This window comes from Syzygium oleosum, unplaced genomic scaffold (assembly GCF_021117445.2).
Source record: "Syzygium oleosum isolate NSW1041296 unplaced genomic scaffold, Sole_v2.1 Sole_v2.08, whole genome shotgun sequence".
In the NCBI taxonomy this organism is placed as follows: Eukaryota; Viridiplantae; Streptophyta; class Magnoliopsida; order Myrtales; family Myrtaceae; genus Syzygium; species Syzygium oleosum.
In genome coordinates this window covers 6,784,282-6,803,067 of record NW_026607492.1, presented here as the reverse complement: position 1 = coordinate 6,803,067, position 18,786 = coordinate 6,784,282, and the positions used below count along the sequence as shown (strand labels likewise).

At 39.1% G+C, this 18,786-nt stretch overlaps 2 protein-coding genes across 3 annotated transcripts; both read right to left on the bottom strand.

Moving 5' to 3' along the window:
• Positions 1-60: 60 nt before the first annotated feature.
• On the bottom strand, positions 61-10,823 carry LOC115688097 (uncharacterized). Of its 2 annotated transcripts, none has more exons than XM_030613842.2 (26): positions 10,521-10,823; positions 10,000-10,161; positions 9,193-9,358; positions 8,945-9,061; positions 8,732-8,862; positions 8,496-8,646; positions 7,665-7,732; positions 7,228-7,326; positions 7,009-7,124; positions 5,114-5,288; positions 4,891-5,001; positions 4,729-4,807; positions 4,493-4,636; positions 4,262-4,375; positions 3,570-3,691; positions 3,407-3,489; positions 3,209-3,333; positions 3,004-3,124; positions 2,779-2,916; positions 1,952-2,048; positions 1,721-1,846; positions 1,176-1,268; positions 978-1,083; positions 748-890; positions 586-669; positions 61-471 (listed from the first exon to the last, which is right to left on the bottom strand). In XM_030613842.2, exons 1-26 carry the CDS (start codon positions 10,674-10,676, stop codon positions 343-345), a joined length of 3,156 nt encoding a protein of 1,051 aa, XP_030469702.1. In that variant the 5' UTR covers positions 10,677-10,823; the 3' UTR covers positions 61-342. The 2 variants fall into 2 exon arrangements, with proteins under 2 accessions (XP_030469702.1, XP_056169749.1); XM_056313774.1 differs by having other exon boundaries at positions 3,570-3,662; positions 4,263-4,375.
• A 1,147-nt stretch (positions 10,824-11,970) lies between these two features.
• On the bottom strand, positions 11,971-17,259 carry LOC115688118 (sugar transporter ERD6-like 4). The gene is made up of 18 exons (XM_030613861.2): positions 16,835-17,259; positions 16,644-16,706; positions 16,439-16,528; positions 15,750-15,809; positions 15,600-15,665; positions 15,436-15,501; positions 15,244-15,319; positions 14,815-14,879; positions 14,591-14,683; positions 14,321-14,401; positions 14,148-14,232; positions 13,509-13,555; positions 13,359-13,421; positions 13,221-13,280; positions 13,075-13,140; positions 12,931-12,990; positions 12,483-12,597; positions 11,971-12,392 (listed from the first exon to the last, which is right to left on the bottom strand). Exons 1-18 carry the CDS (start codon positions 17,033-17,035, stop codon positions 12,280-12,282), a joined length of 1,470 nt encoding a protein of 489 aa, XP_030469721.1. The 5' UTR covers positions 17,036-17,259; the 3' UTR covers positions 11,971-12,279.
• Positions 17,260-18,786: the final 1,527 nt, after the last annotated feature.

The following is an 18,786-nucleotide window of genomic DNA, read 5'->3' as shown; positions in this document are numbered from 1 at the left end:
AGAAACCAAGCTCGAAAAAGAATGGCATGCCATTTCCTGTGTGCAAAAAGTGTAATCGAATAAAAATCAACCGTGCCAAAACTTTTACATACATTTGAAAGTTTGTTGTCAGGACACAAGTTACTTTCTACTCTCATGTATCACAACAACCAGCAGCCGCAAAATATCCTAGGTAAAGAAAGCCAGCCGAACAAAAATACACCACTCACCCAAGAAGACCTATTTCCTTTCATTCTTTGAGCAACGGCTTAACTATGTGGAGAATATGTTCGAGGGAATAAATGGAAAGTAAGTACAACATAGAAAATGCCCTGATCCAAGATCCTTGGAATTGAAGACCTTTCAGTTCATGAGGCTTGGAGCCTTGAGAAAATATACACTCCTCACGAAACCCTTCCCAACCTCACCGACAGTTTTTAGCATATCTACTGGGTCACTCCTTCCCTCACCTTCCTCATCTCGTGCCCGTTTCTGCAAATTGCAAAGGGAAATAGACCAGGTTAATGAAACAAAAAACTTACAGAAAATGAACAGGAAGGAATTGTTGCACCAGGATAAAATTCAGTGAAAAAAAGCCAAATGTACCAGCCCAGATCTTTCCCATGTGAGGCCTATTGCATCACCACCGAGAGAATCGTACCACAACTTGAATGTTTCCGGGAACTCTCTCTATGAAAATTAAATCACAACATGAGGAAAAAAATCCCTTGATGCACGATCCAAAATCAAGGCATTCAGAGTAGTTACCTGTAAGTCCTTGAGAAAACACTGCAAAGGATCAAAGTTGACCATAAGCTTATTTTTTATTTCTTCCAAGCTACCCTTCAAGTCTTTTGATGTCATGAAGGGGCGAAAAGCTTTACTAGCACTTCCTAGCGCTACAGTTCTCCCTGTCCAAAGTATAGCAGCGGTAAAGATTTGCATCAAAAGTAAAAAGAAAAGAGGAAGCACGGAGCAACTCAAATCCACCCAAGTACCTTCATTCATTTCAGACGGGAAAAGCAGATGTTGTGGGTAAGGCAGTTTATTCCTATGTAGAAGAATTATAGCATCATAGTTGCTCAAAGGAGTCCGGAAAAGGCACTACAGGGAAAATTTGCAACATATCATTGTTGGTGGAAATTAGTCAATCACAACAGTAAGCAGATACACAACTAAAAACATGAATAACTCACCTCCCATCTGTAAGTATTGATCTGATCATGCAATATTAGTTTGGTCAACAAATTTGCACTGCTTCTGGCATAAGCCACCAACCTTTTGAGTTCCTTTTTCCAATAATCATAAATTTACTGTCAGAAATACGTACCACAAGCAATAAAAATTAGCAGTCTCAAAGCACATTCAATGTGGAAAATTATCGGATTGCATATGGACAGGCTTTTTCCAAGTTTCTTTATATTTCCCCCTTCAGAATTTGCATTCAGAAACTTAAGGGTGAAGGTTTTGCCAGACAACCTCTATCCGCACTCCTTCCTCACCTATATGAACTTGGATGTCTTGATAGAAGAATCAATAATGAAAATAAAAACTAGAATTTCAGGAAAAGAAAAGTGGCAGGTTATTTAAGAGGATGGTCCATGATATGCACCAAATGGACAAAAAAATTATAGGAGCAGCATTTGCTTTATCAACCCTCACATTAACACCACCTCTAGCCTATTGTGTTCCCCATTCTTAAAACTCTAGCGATCCGATAGATGACGGAGAAACTACTCACCAGGAAATTGGGTGAGGATCTGGTCCAAGCTTCAGATGCCTTGTCATATGCTGTACCAATGAACATTGGAGGGTCTACAGCTAGTGGATTCTGGTCATAAATCTTTCTACTGGTCATGAAATTTTCCTAGAGAGTTTGTACATGACCAATGTTAGCAACAAAAGAACAAACACTTCATCAGAAAATTTCGACAGTCCCCATAATGAGCAATGCTTCGGACTCATCACTTACATTGATCTCTTTCTCATCATCTGGGCCCAAATCATTATTTATGTCAACAACTAAGGGAGAGAAGGTCCAATCATACTCCGACAGCAGCCTCAGAAACCTGTATTCCAAGTTTTCAGTGAAAATTTTACTTAACACTTTCCTGATTTCAAACAATACCCCACATCAACCAATTGGATTATACAACAAAAGACAAATTAATTTTGACAAATAGACTCGATCTTATCTGAGAGAGTGATGCAGCCCACAAGAATGGGCGCATCACCATTTGGGACTCATTACTATATCTGAGGGGTGCAAACAAGCATAACAAACTGGAGGAGAATAAATATAAAGTCAAATCGAGCTTCAGCATATTACAGCTTCACTTAACAGGTGATAGCATCAGCCTTACTAATTGGTATTTATATTAAGGAAATCCACAGCTTAACTACTATGTCCGCCAGCAAGAATGCGCCATCACTAACAGTACATGATAAAAAGAATGATAATAACTACAATCATCCAACAGCTTCCACGTATCAGCTTGCAAGCATTTGCATGCTAGGAGCTGCTGCTCCAACAGAAAGCCAGTAATAGCACCTTCACAGCTATAAGTGATTATCATAACCATCCAAGAAGGACATGGCATTGTCATTAAAGATCCTTTGAGATATACTCAATTCAATAAGTATGAAAGAACAATCTCTCTCACTATCTAGGAAGTGAGCTATGAGTATAGTAGTCAATCATGTGAAGAGTAAAAGTAGAATAACAGAAACAAGTGCAGATCGTTGGTTCACATGGTAGAAATCACTGAAATCTTTGATGAAGTTAAAGCAAAACTCAACCTCAAGAAGCCAGTGATTCGTGAGCAGGGAGCAGTAAATGGAAAAGGCTTCAGAAAGAGATACGTGACCAGTAGCTCAACTGACTCCTCCTTTAGGCAAGCTGAAAAGAGATGCGAAGCCACCCACCTTTTTGCAAGCCTTCATTACAGAACAAAGGTACACCCAAAATCAAAATACTGTAGCAACAAAAATAACCAACAGGGAAGACAAAATTGATCATCCGACCTGACAACTGGCCCATATAATTGATAACGACCCTGCAAGCCATTAATCATACTAGCATGCTGGCCACGTATGAAAAGTTTCTTGTCTACAGAAGAGGCTCGCTTCCCTTGATCACTTCCAACTGCAAATCAAGTGTGATAAAGTAAATAGTTCCTAAAACATAGAACAACAAACCAGCAATCACATTAGGAGAACTAGAACTTACTTTCTCTCTTCAACAAACTCAAGCCCCTCTCATGCAAGATTTTTAGACGAAAGGCAAATCCAGACATCAACACATCTACATCATCCTCACTTGCAGAACATGTCATTCCGTAACTATTCTGGAGACTGCAATATAGCACATAAAATCATAAGTTTCAAGATAATCAAATTTTGCAAAAAACTGAACTGAAATACCCACCTTTCTGCAATTTTAAGAAGAAAGGCAGTTTTAGTTTTCTCAACCGCTACATCATCCATTGGCCAATTCCCTGACCCTTCCAACTAATTAAGCCAATGCCAATAAGTCAGAGCACATAAATTCATCAGTGACATATCCTGAGAGCTGAAACGGATAAACATGCCTGAATCATAACTTCCAGGGGTTGAATGCACAATGGAATCTGCCTAACTTGTCTAGGGAGTTCACTCTTCTCAGCAATCAATGGATGAGGTTCCGGAGGAAAAACAGATGTGAACCTGAAAGCTGTGAACACAAGTAAGAACTGAACGGCTTTTTGCCCTCTCTTGGCTGCCAGGAAGAAAGTCTGGAGCAAAATAAGATCAACACCGCCTACATTCTGCTCACACCACCAACTTCAAAGAACCACACTTCATCTAACAAATCCAGCATTTGGTAGAATTCAAAATAAAAGGACGCAACCTAATATGACAGATTTCTAATTGTGAGTTGAAAAATAAATTCATAATAGGAGAAAAATTCTCTAAACTTCTTCAAAGAACTGAGGTGCTATTGCCTGTCTCTGGTCCTAGCACAAGATCTCTGATCTGTCTGCTTCTACATTCACAGATGAGCAGGAAGAACCTTAAAGTTGAATCAGCGTAAATGATGTCCTTCCTGTTGCATCTTACAGCGCACTTTTCATTTGGTTACATCCATATATTATTATGCGTCAAAAAGGAAAAAGATAGACTGATACATACCCAGAACAACCAAGTTCACAAAAGGGATGTCGACGCCATGAAAAAATAAATTGATGACAACGATAATCATGCATCTACAAACTGTACTAAGTCCTGAGGAAAGAGACTGTACCTGAGTCCAGAGGCTGTACACTAGAGACCTTTAAAGGGATATCTTGAATGAGGCGCAAGCGCTTAGACAAAACCTCAAATGCTCGAATTAAGTACCCAGAAAATGCCATGGGATCTAACCAATTTAACATTGTAAGTCCAATAAACACATTTTTGAAGAAAGAAAAAAGTATCACAAGCAGAACTTTGAGAAAAGAAAATCCAAGCAATCATAAGGAAGAGGCAAAGCTACCTTCAACACCATGAAGCAAACAAAAGTCAAGCTGATCAACATAATGTACTATGTTTTCATTTGAGAGAGAGAAATGTTGTGTGAGGACATATTCCACAATCCTTTTTATAATGAGATGTCTCGTCCACGGTTGACAATCCCATACTGCAAAACGAAAAGGTGCCAATTGTTGATCATCGAGGCAAAGGAATCGCTTTCAGATGCTTTTACCCACAGAAAATACAAAATTGCCTTACCTGTGCTTTCTGCAATTGTGCCATCCTTAAATCTCCGAAGCTCTGCTCTCTCCCCCCAGAACTTCCGGAACTTGAGGGCCTAGCAAACAAGTAAAATGGAGTCTATAGTTGAATAACGAGAGCTTTCTCGCATTAACATGAGAAAAAAAACAGATGAGATACCTCCTCCTTGTTCTCAGCATTAGAACCTATGTCAACCACTCTAAAAGCTTTATCTGGGGAGCTTATAGAAATTCCAACAAACAATGGCTCTTTACCAAGTGTTGATAAACCCTGGAATCATAACATACAGGGAGATGTCCACAAAAAAAGCTTATTGAATTCAAATGGAGATGATTAAAGGACTTCATTAGGACACAAGAAAAAAAGAAAATCCAGTTAATACATTTTCTATACTATATTCAGAAGGGGTATTTTTCCACGCAACACGAACAATCTTTGCTCGATCGCTCAGTCCTTGATGTAGAACTGATTGCATCTTTTGTTCATACAGTCTCCAGCATTCCTTGTCCAAGCAAAAGCCAGATGCAGATACTTCTTTATTTTCCTTCAAGTTAATCCTAGAGACCAAATATGTGAAAGCTATTAGTGGGGAAAGACCATAAATGTTTATGAGCAAATCCCATTGCTGATGATAAAAGGACCCAGAAATCATAAGAATCATTCTATACCACTGACGGTCAGATTGGAAAAATGAAAGAAAGACTGTAAAAGTGATTTTTTCCATCAGTTTCATGATAGTACAATAATGGTTTTCCAGTATATAATTCTACAGTTCAGCTATTCTCATCTCACGATCTGCCAGTTGATTTGACTTGCTGGCTGATTACATTAGCATATATCTCAAGCTGGAATCAAGATCAACTCAAACTTGATCGCATTTGTGGAACTTATATGCATTTGTTGTCATGCATGTAAATTATGTCACAACAAATAAATAAGAAGTTAACTACTCGATTCTGCAAGCAAGCCACCTAAATCAAGTTGTTATTTCAACTAGAATCAAACTCCATAACCAATAAAAGTCACCCAAGCTGAGTTTCCGACGAAAAGTGCCCAAGTAAGACTCCTAGAAGCACCACTGGCTTTGCACACAAACCCACCCCCCCCCCCCCCCCCCCCCTCAACACACACAAGAACAGATGCATCTGCATCTGCATCCCCAAAGAAAAGCATACAAATTCTAGTTTCCAAAAGTGTGGTTCTCAACTTCAAAAGAAAGAAAAACAGGCCAGCTTTATGCTCTGCGAAGCAATTATGGTGCTTTCATCTATTAATGAAATTGCTTTTTAATGCCTTGATTTTTCTTGGCAGTTACAGTAGATATTTGTTGGTAACGGGATTTGGCTCCCCCGCCCCCACCTTCCCCACCATGTCAACTACTTGGCCGATGCACGGTGGTTGAATGCCTTAAATGTGGTAAAATAAAAATATGGTGGAGTAGGTAGAACAGTACATGCGTACGTAACATACGACACTCACGTTTTCCAATGGGAAGATTCATCAATTCTGTGGAAAGCTTCTAAGTATTATCAGCTGTTTACAGGGATTAGTTAGTAAACAGTTCACTGGACTGCTCCAGTAATGTCCAATACTAGAAGCAGATGGTCCTTGATGACGATTGGGCTGGATTTAGGATCAGATACAGGAATTGCTAAGACATTTGACTGGCCCAAATTTCACATTTGATAACATAAGAGCACGGCCCCAAAGGACATGCAAACATGATCATGCCTCATATATCTGAAAATCAGAAATTGTACTAAATCAAGAATTAACATCAAGTTCCAAGGGAAATAACAGGACTTTATCTTCATCAGAATTGAGGTATCTTTTTCCATGTTTGTGCTATGTCATGGGCAAAGAGTCCTAAGACTTGAACCTAAACTCCATATCGCTAAAGGTTGGTTGGTACCCCTCGGCCAGACTCTTGTCTTCATAACTAAAAGTTAAGCATCTAAGCTGCTTGTTGCACATTTTTCTTGCTGTCGCTAATCTATGAAATGTTGGCCATAAGGAACTTATATGTAGTGGTTTATTTGAAGTTCCATGCTCTACTTCAGTAATAGCCTACACAGATTTGATTTTTTTTTTCTTGTATTTCTGTCAGAAAAGCACGCGATATTCACTCTTCATTTATTCAAAAATAAAAGCAAGGGCATCACAAAAGCAGATAATTTGGCATATATCTTATCATGAAGAGAAGGAGCCACCAATATTTTGCAGAAACAAAATGCGGTCATGCTAGTAGAGAAGGCTCAATAGCGCCATATGGCTTACCTTAAGCATAGATCATATTTAGCAGGAAAGTCGACCTTGGTAATAAAGATCTCCTCGAATCCACCATCTTTACACTTCTCCATGCACTTAAGGGTCAAAGCAGCCTCATATTGGAGCTGGAGCTCAATAAAAGACATAGCAATTAGCAAAAATTTAGGCTGAGAAATAAAAGAAAGCTAACATGTGATGCAAACAACAAATCAAAACAAGATTTATTACCTCAAGGAAACCATTGTCTGATATGCGGAAAGCCAAATTAAAATAAGCAGATATATTGCATATAACTACCGGGAAAAGATTCATATATTGCGTCCTTTCCTGCATCCATAAACACTAGGTGCATGTTAAGCCACAGGCACCGAAAAACGAATGCACAGGCCAAAGATATCAAGAAGGAACTCAAAATGACATCAGTGACTGCTTATTGGACTACACTCCTAGAATGAAATCGACCACCTCGTTACATCATGTCTGACGAGAAAAGACAAACTATGTTTCCATTAGCAGAAGGGCACCTTAATTAGACTTCAACCTCTCTCTCTCCCCCTATTCACCCCCTCCCCCCCCCCCAAAAAAAAAGAAAAAGCAATTTGCAAAAAGAGATGACATGCAATATCAAAGGGACATAACATAAGGACCACAAGAGGAAATCACACCTCCTTCAATATACCATTCTCTCCCTCTCCTTGAAAGAAAAGTCCACGCTTCCATAGTTTTGAATTGGCTGCAATAAATTAAACTGTAAGAACTCAACCATGGTATTAGAATGTACCGACAGAATAAAATTTCTTGGCCGCCAAATGGACTCACAACAGGAAATAAAGTGTCTAATGTAAAAACCGAACATCAATTTCAAAAAACAGCTGATTTTAATAGCTGCTTACGGTAAACCCAAAAATGTATTGACCGCACAACCTACATCCTCAACTTTCAAAACTTATGATACTCTACTAGATTTACCAAATCTGAGATTTGCTTCCCTCAAGTTCAAGCTCTCATGTCAGGTGATTGCACAGATGGGGATCATTGTAGGGCAATTCTCCATTGAGGTCAAAGCTGTCTAAGGATAAGAAAACCACTGTGATGGTTTGTGACTTTCGATATGGATCTCCACTTTACAATGTGAAGAATCATCCTTTCTGTCACTCCTTGTGTATCCTGAGATTCGTAGTAGCACTTGATAGCTTCAGGCACCTGCTTAGTTATTGTTCTATGGTTTCCGACTGTCCGTGAAGAGTGCTCCTTCGGTTACATTTTCTCACAGAAAGTTGAAGGTGATCGATAAGATATTCTACAATGTCTTTGACTAAATTTTGCTCTCTATAAAATCTACTAATATCACTTCATCTTCTCGATAATGGTTACATCTCGGAATAGATTGACAAGCAACTCACAGAAACTCTTTTTCCCAAGCTAGCCAGAAGCTTGATTAGTTCACAATACGTTAATGATAGACAATTAGAGGGAAGAGAGCAATATTAACATACCAATGAAGTCAAGTGTAATGCGGAATATCTGCATTGCTTTCAGTGAATTGTTAACCTTGCCAGCGCTTACAAGGTATGACATGATGACAGAGATTAAAAATCCATTTAAACAATCGTGAATGTACAAGGAACTCCTCTGCCGGGCCCAGACCTGTGGATAGAAGCATTATGCATTATTTCATCCCCCAGTAAATTATTCAACAACATTAATTCACCAAAATTTTCTAGAGTCATACTTTGAGCAAAATTACTGCCTCCCTTAATTCCTTACATCCAACAAGCGTTTTGTTTAGTAACTCTACATTATTCTCCATAAACATGTCCTCCAATATACTAGTATTGTATGTTGGTGTAGCTTGAGCAGTACCTTTTAAGAAGAAAGCAACATGTCAGTTTCAGTAAACACAATACGATACCACATAGAATCTGCGTTTAAGGCAAAATACAACCTTGATTTAGAGCACGGATGTTGCTGCGGTTCAAGTTCAACTTTGAAATATTGAATAAGGATTTGGCGGTTGGAATTATTCGAACAATTAATCCAGGAACTTCAACAGGCTTTGCAGCTAAGACACAAAGATGGAATTGACAATTCAACATGTGTTTCTAAAGTCATAACAATATCAAAGCCACAAACTAATGATCAGGCTCCTTTGGAAAAGTGCAAATAAAGCTGATGCAGAAAAGGAAATCCAACCTGGATGGACTACTAACACGGGTTTTCGAGCCTCATTTTGGAGGAAGGACCACTCAACCTTACTGACTGATTTAGAGAACTTCAAATATTTTTTTATTGTGCAGAGGTATAAGCTTCGTTTGGCAAAGTACCGATGATCCAGATAATCTTTCTCATGGAAACATTCCTGTAGATAAAAGGTTCGAATCATAGACAGAACATACATGGACAATTCAACTAGGAATGACCAGAAAAGTTAGACAAAATGGTGCGAAGCCATCATCTGAAATAGACAATGGCCAAAGCTCAATGAGATTAGTATTCATAACTTGTGTCTTCCCTAAGGGAAAGCATCAAAACCAGATACCCAAGTGCATAAGATCAACCACTGTAGCTTGATAATGACACCTTGTTTTTTGTGCGCATGGACGAGCACTTCACCAACTACGAAGGAGATGCACGACCTTTTAGATTATTTTCTAATCTCTATGTAACATAATCGATCTCTTCTATGCCATTGCCTAGGTGATGCATACAAGTTGAAACTGAGCAGTTCTGTTTTAAGTAGTGATGAAGTGCAAGTTGACACAAACTAAACGAAAGGGATCCGTTCACCAAAGACCCTAAACTGCACAAGATTCAACCAAGTATCCACCCTGTCCGCATAGAAGTTGGGGCAACAAGAGACTCCATGTAAATTACAATTGGTGAAGTCCAGTATCAATTGTCCAAAACAATCCCCACCAATTAAAACATGCTCCCAATTGGCCCACACTCCATTCCAACAAACTCGAAAGGCATTGAGGAAATCACCCAGAGAAGTAGTACCTTTGGCAACCCAACGAAAAGGTCTATATTCACGTCAGGCTTTGCGATGCAATGTGTAGCATAGCTGCCCCCAACGTTAATAGATGTCGGCTTCTTGAACTTGAACTCGACTTTATCCACCCCGACGTCTCTCACAAAAGCCGGCGCCAAGTCCGCCTTGACCTGCGCAAGTTTCACCGAAACTAATGACCGCTCTGCCCGAGTCAAAAAACGATATTCGTGCCACATTTACTTTTCCTTGCTTTGATTTTTCTTTCATCCAGCAAGTCATACAAAGCGAAACACTCGGCCGTAGCCAAGAATCAGGCCACGCAAAAAAAAATCGAAAAAAACCCGCCTGAGCATTTGAATTCTGCTATGCTCCGAGAACGGAGAGCTACAAAAAAGTTCGGACTTTTGGCATCGTAAGCTAGAATTCAATGCCGAGCTCCAATTCGTTCTTCTTTTGCCGCAACCAAACTATAAAAACTGAACTTCTAGCAAAAGTATGAACTTTTACGGCTGGAAAACACAAGTCGAACCTGCAAGTCATCAGGAATCTTGGCGATGGCGTCTTTGATGGCGGACACCGCGTCGTCGACGAGCTCGGTGAACGACGGCGAGTACTCCACCGCCACTTCCTTCAGCAGCTCTTTGACCTTCAAGTCGATCGGGTCGGTCGACGAATCGACCTCCATTTCTGCCGCTTTTTCCGGCTTCTCGAGCTTCCAAGTTTTGCCCGAGAGATTGTTACTGAAATTGCCGGAAGCTAAGAACGGAGGAACGCGGGGGTTTTAGCCGGCGTTGTTAGGGTTTAACAGGCACAGCGACGCATTAGCGGGAGGAGGAGGAGGAGGATGGAGGAAGGAGATGCAGGAGAGGAAGAATGAATTGGGCCCAAAGTAAACCTTATTTGAAAGCCCAATAAGTGTAGATGGAATGTGGGCTAAAAGCCCAATTTATTTTCATTTTTCTTGGCAAGAAAGGATCCGTTTATTTCGGTACAAAATCGAATGATTTGGAGAACATTTTTTTAAAAAATGATCGCTTGTATCAATTATAAAAATAAATGAGCAAAAAATATTCTTATCATCCACAGAAATATTTAGACATGAATTATTATCGTTGATGAAAATATTTTTATTGACTAATTATTTCAAGCGATACAAGCAATCATTTTTAGGAAAAATTTTCCAAATCATTCATTTTCCGAGAAAAAAACGGACCCTTATTGTTATGATCTAGTAATGCACAAGTACTCCTTGATCAAATTGGAAAAATGGGCCGAACCTTTCATCCTAAGAAAACCAAAATCAATGGGAAAAATCATTTCTAGGCATACGCTCGCCCTTCGAATTTTCAATTTTTCTATATGCCTAGTGTTGAGGTTGTCCCATATCGCTTGTGGAAGGAGCTAGTAATTAGTTTATAAGTGCGAGGGAAAGTTTCACCATTTAAGCTAGCTTTTGCGGTGAGAGAGGCGCAAGACCATTGACACTTAGGAGGCATCATCGTCACAGGCTATCGATTTCTTGGACTTTGAAATGTTTAATAATTTGAGTTTTGACTTACCGAACTCCTCGAATCTCTAGAGAAAGACCATACATTCGATTTAAGGTAATTTCTCATTATTGAAATTCTTTCATGTTTTGTTAAAAGTACAATATTTCTTTTTCATTTTGACGAGAAAGACGACATTGAGTTTTTGGTATCAAATGCAAAGTATCTTATATTTAGATAACACCTAGCCGATTTTTTTTGCCCGCGTGTTACCTTATTCATGAGATTAGCAAGGCTAGTTCCTAGAATAGAGGTTTGCTTACCTAGAGTTCGTTTTGTTGTCGTTCAAAGCGAAATGTAGAAGAGGTTGCAATCCCTTATAACTCTCATGTCCCTGCCAACGGTTGATAGTTGATACTTGCCATGTGAGCTTTGTGTGTGCCATGGAGGACAATTGTGTGCATTACAGTACGCACGTGGTTTCCCAATCAACAAGAGCAACAAATAAACTCCTTGCATCAAATTTCAATTGCAGAAGAAAAACAGGAGACCCCTTTGGCTTCGTCATCTCGAGTATCAAGCCGCTTGCTAATTCTGCCGATACTATGATTTGTTGTATGCTCATACTGCATATCTTGGTACATTTTGCGAGTTCTTAAGTAAATGAGGTTCGAAAACATGAAAAACATATCCAAATCTCTGTTGAGGAGAAGGTCAATAAACAATTGCGAGCTCTCACTCTCTCTCTCTGTGTCCGTGTTATTGAGCAGCAAAAATCAATGTGACAACAGGAGGCAAAAATCATCTGAACGACGACTGAATCTCTTCCAGAGTCCTTCCCTTAGTTTCTGGAACAAAGAGTACCACAAAGACAACGGAACAGGCAGCCACAACTGCGTAGATTGTGAAGGTACCTGTAGAAAATTGCAAAAGGCTATATCAGTCAGGTCAGCAACAAGTGTTAAGCATGACAGAGCGTGTTGCAGGGGAGAGGGAGAGCGAACCTCCGGTGCTCCAATCCAACAGTAAGTTTGCGGTCATTGTGACTACCCACGATGTTGTCCAGTTTGCCAACACTGCTATGCTGCCGGCAAGGCCCTTAATATTTATCGGAAGAATCTGACGTTCAAAATGAATTAATATTCGAGTTAATATACGTGAATCACAAGATGCTAGGACATATTCTCCGTAATTTTTTTTATTGTGACTATGGATTTGTGCGAGGAAAAAAAATGACATTTTGAGCCCATCAAGTTCTATGGATTTGTTCAAGAAAAAAAAAGTTCTGTGGATTTGTTGGACTGCCAATTTGTTAAGTTGGAAATGATGTTGACGCACAAGACTGAAAAAATTCTTTGCCATGGAATCTTTGGGAAAAATAAGTACATTCTGAAACCTGAAGGAGAATTCTCTACTCTTGGATTTAGTGAAAAATAAGTAAATTGTGCTTACCTCAGACATGATAATCCATGGAATAGCTCCCATTCCCAGAGAGAAGCCAACAACAAAAGCCTGGATATAATGATGGTCAAAACATACCCTTAAAACTTATTAAGCACATGAATAAGTACAAACAGTAAGTATAAATTGTCATACCACAACCCCAACCAGGGCCAATATTCCCATTATGTCGTATAACGTAGAGTCTTCTGAAGCAGAACTCTGGAATATGGAAGAACAATGCCTCAGAAAAGCAGATATTGCATCAGAAAATAAAGGATTGTACTACCAGCATTACTGACCTCTATATAAAACGCTACAGCCACAAAAACAAGGCTCAAAGTCATTGCGGATGAGGATACCTGCAACAACGATTTAGATACCAAATTTAAGCATGTTTTAGAGAATCTCAACTTTAGAAAGAATTTAGTCATACGCACTATTAGAAGCAGCCTTCGGCCTGCTTTATCCAGGAGCCAAGTGGTAACCCCAGTGGCAAGAACCTACAGCATGAAAGGTCCTTAACATCAGATTAGGTCAAAAGTATTTTGTATTGTTTAACTGCTGCAAAAGGCCACCAACCAAATTACCTGGATAACACCAACTCCAACACTTGCAACATTACTTGAAGAAATCCCTATTCAAAATAAATGCACATTAATGGGAGATCCTAATCAACCAAGAGAAGCTCTAGTGGGTTATATCAGTCAACAGATGCTATCAGAACAACAGCAAGTATCAGTATGCCTTTGCTCATCGGGACCAAAGCAGAATCTAAAAGAAATTTCTTATATTTTAGCAGGGTTCTAGAATCTGCCAGTACCATCCTCCAGGGAATGAAACAGGCCAATTGGTTGAACTATTGTTAATTACATCAATCAATTCTTTCACTACTCATGCATAGCTCAAGCTTAGGACGTTCTGCTTTTTTCCAACTTCAATCGACAGTCGTCTATTCAAGTCTATTTAAATAGCAAAAGAAAACATTCAATTATCAATCTGTTTAAATAAACCTACTTAATGTGACATCAGCATCCTCAATTAGAAAAATGGACAGACAAAAGAATTTCTCTAGGGAGAAGAGCATAGTTAATAGATTTTGGCTTAGTGCTTAACAATAAGTAACATTGAAGAAGGAGAAAGATTTAAAGTTGCAGGTTCTAATAAATTCACTTCGGCTCTCTAATTAAATGAAATATAGGCTGCAATGCAACCCAATCAGTCGCCACCTGCAGTTTCAAATATTGTGGTGGAATAGAATAAAACACCATTGATGCCACTGAGTTGCTGGAGCACAAGAAGTCCGATTCCTACCTGCAACACATACATTTGACACAAGAAAGGACAAGATGTCAAGGTACGAGATGATGAAGTTCAAGTTAGATTCAAGTGAAACATTTACCATTAAAGGAAACCAATATCTTTTCCGCTTGAGCTCTGCAAACCTGATCATTGTTCTTTTGCTTGTTGATGCAACAGATCTCTACGTGAAGTATATAACTCATTATAATTGAAACAACTTTGTAAAGGGAGGAACTGAAACATATGTAGATCGATTATCTATGATAGCTAACTATCTTAAGTTCTTTTGCAGTAGAAAAGGCTGAAAGAACTGCATGAATGACATATATCCATTATATCACCCCATTCAAGTTGGAAAGATTTTCAATACCTTGATTTCATTAACTTCAAGGGAAATATCAGTATCATATCCCCGTAGGACCTGCAAAGAGGCTTCAAAGTCCTCTGTCAAACCCATTTTGGCCTGCAGCATTTTCCATTTTGAAGAACATAAAACAGAAGAGAAACATAAGAAAGCAGGGAATGAAGAAATGAGAGCAGTAAGTTAATAAAGGGGTTGGTTTAATACAGAATAGACCACATCAGGTTTCATACCAACCATCGAGGAGACTCTGGGATGAAAAATAAGGCAGGAATCAATATTAGACATGGAAGAGACCCTGTAAAAGATGTTCAAAATCATCAATATCAAAGAAAATAACCAGAAATAAGTGAGTTGAGTGTCACCAAATTAAAGGCATTACAAAATTGATCAGTGTACTTGGCCAATGAACTTATATAAGAAACACCAGCATCGTAAAGCAAATGGGCCTTTTCTTCTGTATATATCGGGGAGAGTTAAGATCAAAATTAAGTAATAAAAATCGATGTGGGTATTACAAATGTCCGAAAGCTTTTTAAGTTGTTAGCCAAAAAAAAAAGGGCTTTTTTTATGTTGGAATTCTTGTAAGTGCGTCTGAAGTTTAGTACATCCAGCATCATACACCTCTCTTTCAATAGAAGATTTTCTCTTCATGGACTTACCCAAGATAGCAAGGATCCTCCAGTTGAGAAATAGTCCGAAAAAGTAAGCCATCAAAAGTCCCGTTGTAATTGAGAGCTACTAAAAGAAAAGGAAATGAAACAATTTCCATGATTTTGTTAAAACTACGTCAAAGTTATTAAAAGAAAATGTATCACATCAAGCAGACAAGTTTAAGTGGTAGGCGTATTGACCTGATTCACAGATCCCAGGGTTCCTCTCATGTTCTGAGGCGATATCTCAGCTATATATACTGGCACCTATATATACCAAGAAGGTCCAGAATTGAGATTTGTCACACTGCAGCCAAGTGCTAGTGCAAAGGGCTTGATAAAAAAATAAGTTTTCGAAAGATTACCGTATAAGAAATTACACCCACACCAAATCCCGACAACAACCTTCCCATGTATAAGAATGAGGAATCCTACAGAAGCAGCCAAGTAGTACATAAGGATGCTGCTGTGGTCAATTGAGTTTCAATGAATTATCTGAGCATAATGATCCTCACCTTGGCAAAGGATATTATCAGCCACCCTATAACATTAGGGACTGCAGCGATCATCAGAGACTGCAGTCAAACATGGTTAGGAATTAACAGTGTCCCCACAAGAATCACAGAACACATAACAAAAGAAATCATAACTATGTTTGTTTTGGACATTCAGAAGGAACAGGTCAGCCCAGCAAAGCAAGAAATCAGCAATAAAGTTCCAGCATGATAATATCTTGTTAGATTGTACTGTTATTCATTCACCATATGCAGCAGTTTGTTTTAAGCGGTGAATCACATCGCCAGCTTCACCCATTATAAGCAATAGAAACCTAGTGAAGCTTTAGAGCCTCACGATGAAAAGCCAAAAGCCATGGAAAAAGCATGGGGGGTGGGGACCCCAACTTCTCGACCGCTACTTATATAGCTTTCTAACGAAAGGCACTCAAATGACTCCAAAAGCTCCATCAAATTAAAAACGAAAATTACTCCAAACCGAGCATCTTATGTTTTTTCTTTCAGGATATGTTGGCTGTTCAGTGCAGAAAATTTCCAAAAATCAGTCACATTATCCAAACAAAAGTTTCAGCAGAGGAGCTAAAAACCAAAAGAACTAAAAGCTACCCTGAAATTGCTTAGAATTGACTAAGACGAATGATACTACAAACTCCAACGAAAATGACAGCTGATCGAAATGAGTGGCATACCCCTTTCCGACCGATGTACTCCGCCATCTGGCCACTCGTGATTGCCCCGATCATACCTCCCACATTCACCAACGAGCCGAATATCGAATACTATATCCAGCATCATGCCACAACCAAGAAGAAATTGCATCGGTTAACAATCAAAAAAGCAGATTCAAAACCGAAACAGAAAGATTTAGATTTCAGTTCCCGAAGCAAGCCGAACCTGCGAGAGCGAAAGGCTTAGGTCGCTCATTATGTCCTCCTCCGTAGGAGACGAATATCCACACTGAAAGCCGAAAACAGGCATAAGATTTGCACAATCACAAAATTCGCTGACAGATATATCACACATACGTAGACAGACAGGCGGACGGACGGACGGAAGAAAGACACATTGTGCAAATTCGGGCTTACGCTGAATCCGAACTGGATAGGGCCCAGGGCGACGATCAGGACGCAGAGGAGGACGGAGACGGAGCCGTCGCGGAGGATCTGCGCCGATGCGGTGGCACTGGATTGCCTCGACCCCATCCCCTGCATCTTGTACCAGCTCCCCGTGTGGAGGAACGGCTTCCTCAGCTCCTTATCGTCCTCGGCGTCCTCAATGGCGCTCATCTTGACGCTCGAAGCCGGAGCTCCACCAGAAGATGTTGCCGCCGCCGCCGCCGCTTCGTCTTCCTCCTCCTCAAGCTCGAGCGAGGGAGGGAGCGATGCGGAGCGCGTGATCTTGAATCTTCAAAGATGGCCGAATCGCCACTGATGATGATTGACTGTTGGCGTTGAAGAAGGAGGAGGAGAAGAAGAAGGTGGTGGCGCAAGTAGGTGACCGGCTGCGACGCCAGAGGTGGCGCATCTATTCAATTTAAAAAAACACGTGTCTGCTGCGACGATGTCGACCGCACTTGTCCGACGTGTCCCTTTTTTTTTTTTTTTGTCTTTTTCTTGCTTTTGGTATTTATTTACCAAAAATATGGTAAAAGAAAATGGCCTTTAAATGATTCTTACATGAGCATGTTTCGATTTTCCTAGGAAAGAAAAAATTGCAAATTTTTACCCTTGGTTTCGAAATTTAAAATGGGTTCAAAGTTTAAAAGATCATTGGAAAGTTTATGTATAAATCTACAAGTCACTGCATATTTAGATATATGATATTTTATTCAATTAAATAATGGACAAATTTCAAGAGCAGTTAGATTCAACATGAAGTCTTATTGGACAGATGTTTTGTAGAGGTGAAATAGAGTTGGACTTTTTCGCAAGTAGCTCGAGCTCCACTTGATGTTTATTCGCGATCGACTCCTCTGATGTTGAATCGAGCTCGAACTCGAACTCGAGGTGCTCGAGTATCTGGTCAAGCTAAGATCGGGCTAGCCAACACTCAATTTGACAGGCTTGCTTAATCTAATTCAAGCTTAATCAAGCATGTACTATTTCTCTTAAAAGTGTTCTTTAGGTATAAAGAAAGACATGAAAAATCCTTGAATTTACATGATATAGTTACGCATACAAATGAATACACATACATCTCGGGAAAACATTCAAGCTTATTAAGTTCGAAGAACAAGAGCTCGAGTTCCCTTACAACTCAATTGTAATGGAGTTATGAGAAATAAGCTCAAATATCTTGCTTTTCTATAAGTTCTTATCCAATATGGAATGGTTGAGTATTTTTTGGAAAGTTTGGACGATATAATTTGTAAGATTTAAGTTTTTCCTTAAATAGTTATCTCTGAATAAATTTAAGGAAGCCCTTCCATACTTGCCAACCGCATGAATTGATTTTTAACTTAGAACAGCCAGTTAACTTCCGACTAGTTATGGTTTATCAAACACACCTAAGATTTAAAAAGAGTGCTACAAATGTTGAAAAAGATTAAGCAAATTGCAACATCAAATCTTTACTGGACCGAAAAGAACGATAATGTTATGATTGTAAAATCTTTTTTGTCCCAAGGCAACACACGACGGTGAAAAAATTTATTAAACATGACTTTTCATGTCATGCATGTTCTTTTCTTTTTTTCCCAATTTTGGAATATCTCAAAAAAGTTGTTGTCAATTTGTTTTTTTTTTATTTGTACCGGGAGGACATCTTAGACCTTTTCATTGAACACATTAATATTATTTTCTGAGATAGATCCACAGAAGAGAAATTTAAAAAAAATTAAAAATTAAAAACAGGAAGAAAGGAGGCAGTGCTCAATAGTTTAGATTAGGGTTAATACCACAAAAAATCATAAACTGGTATACCCATGACAGTTTTACCCTAAACTAATTTTTTGACAACGAAAAATCCTAAACTGTCAGTGACAATTTTAACACAAACTAATTTTTTCATCACAAAAAATCCACAAACTGGTACACAT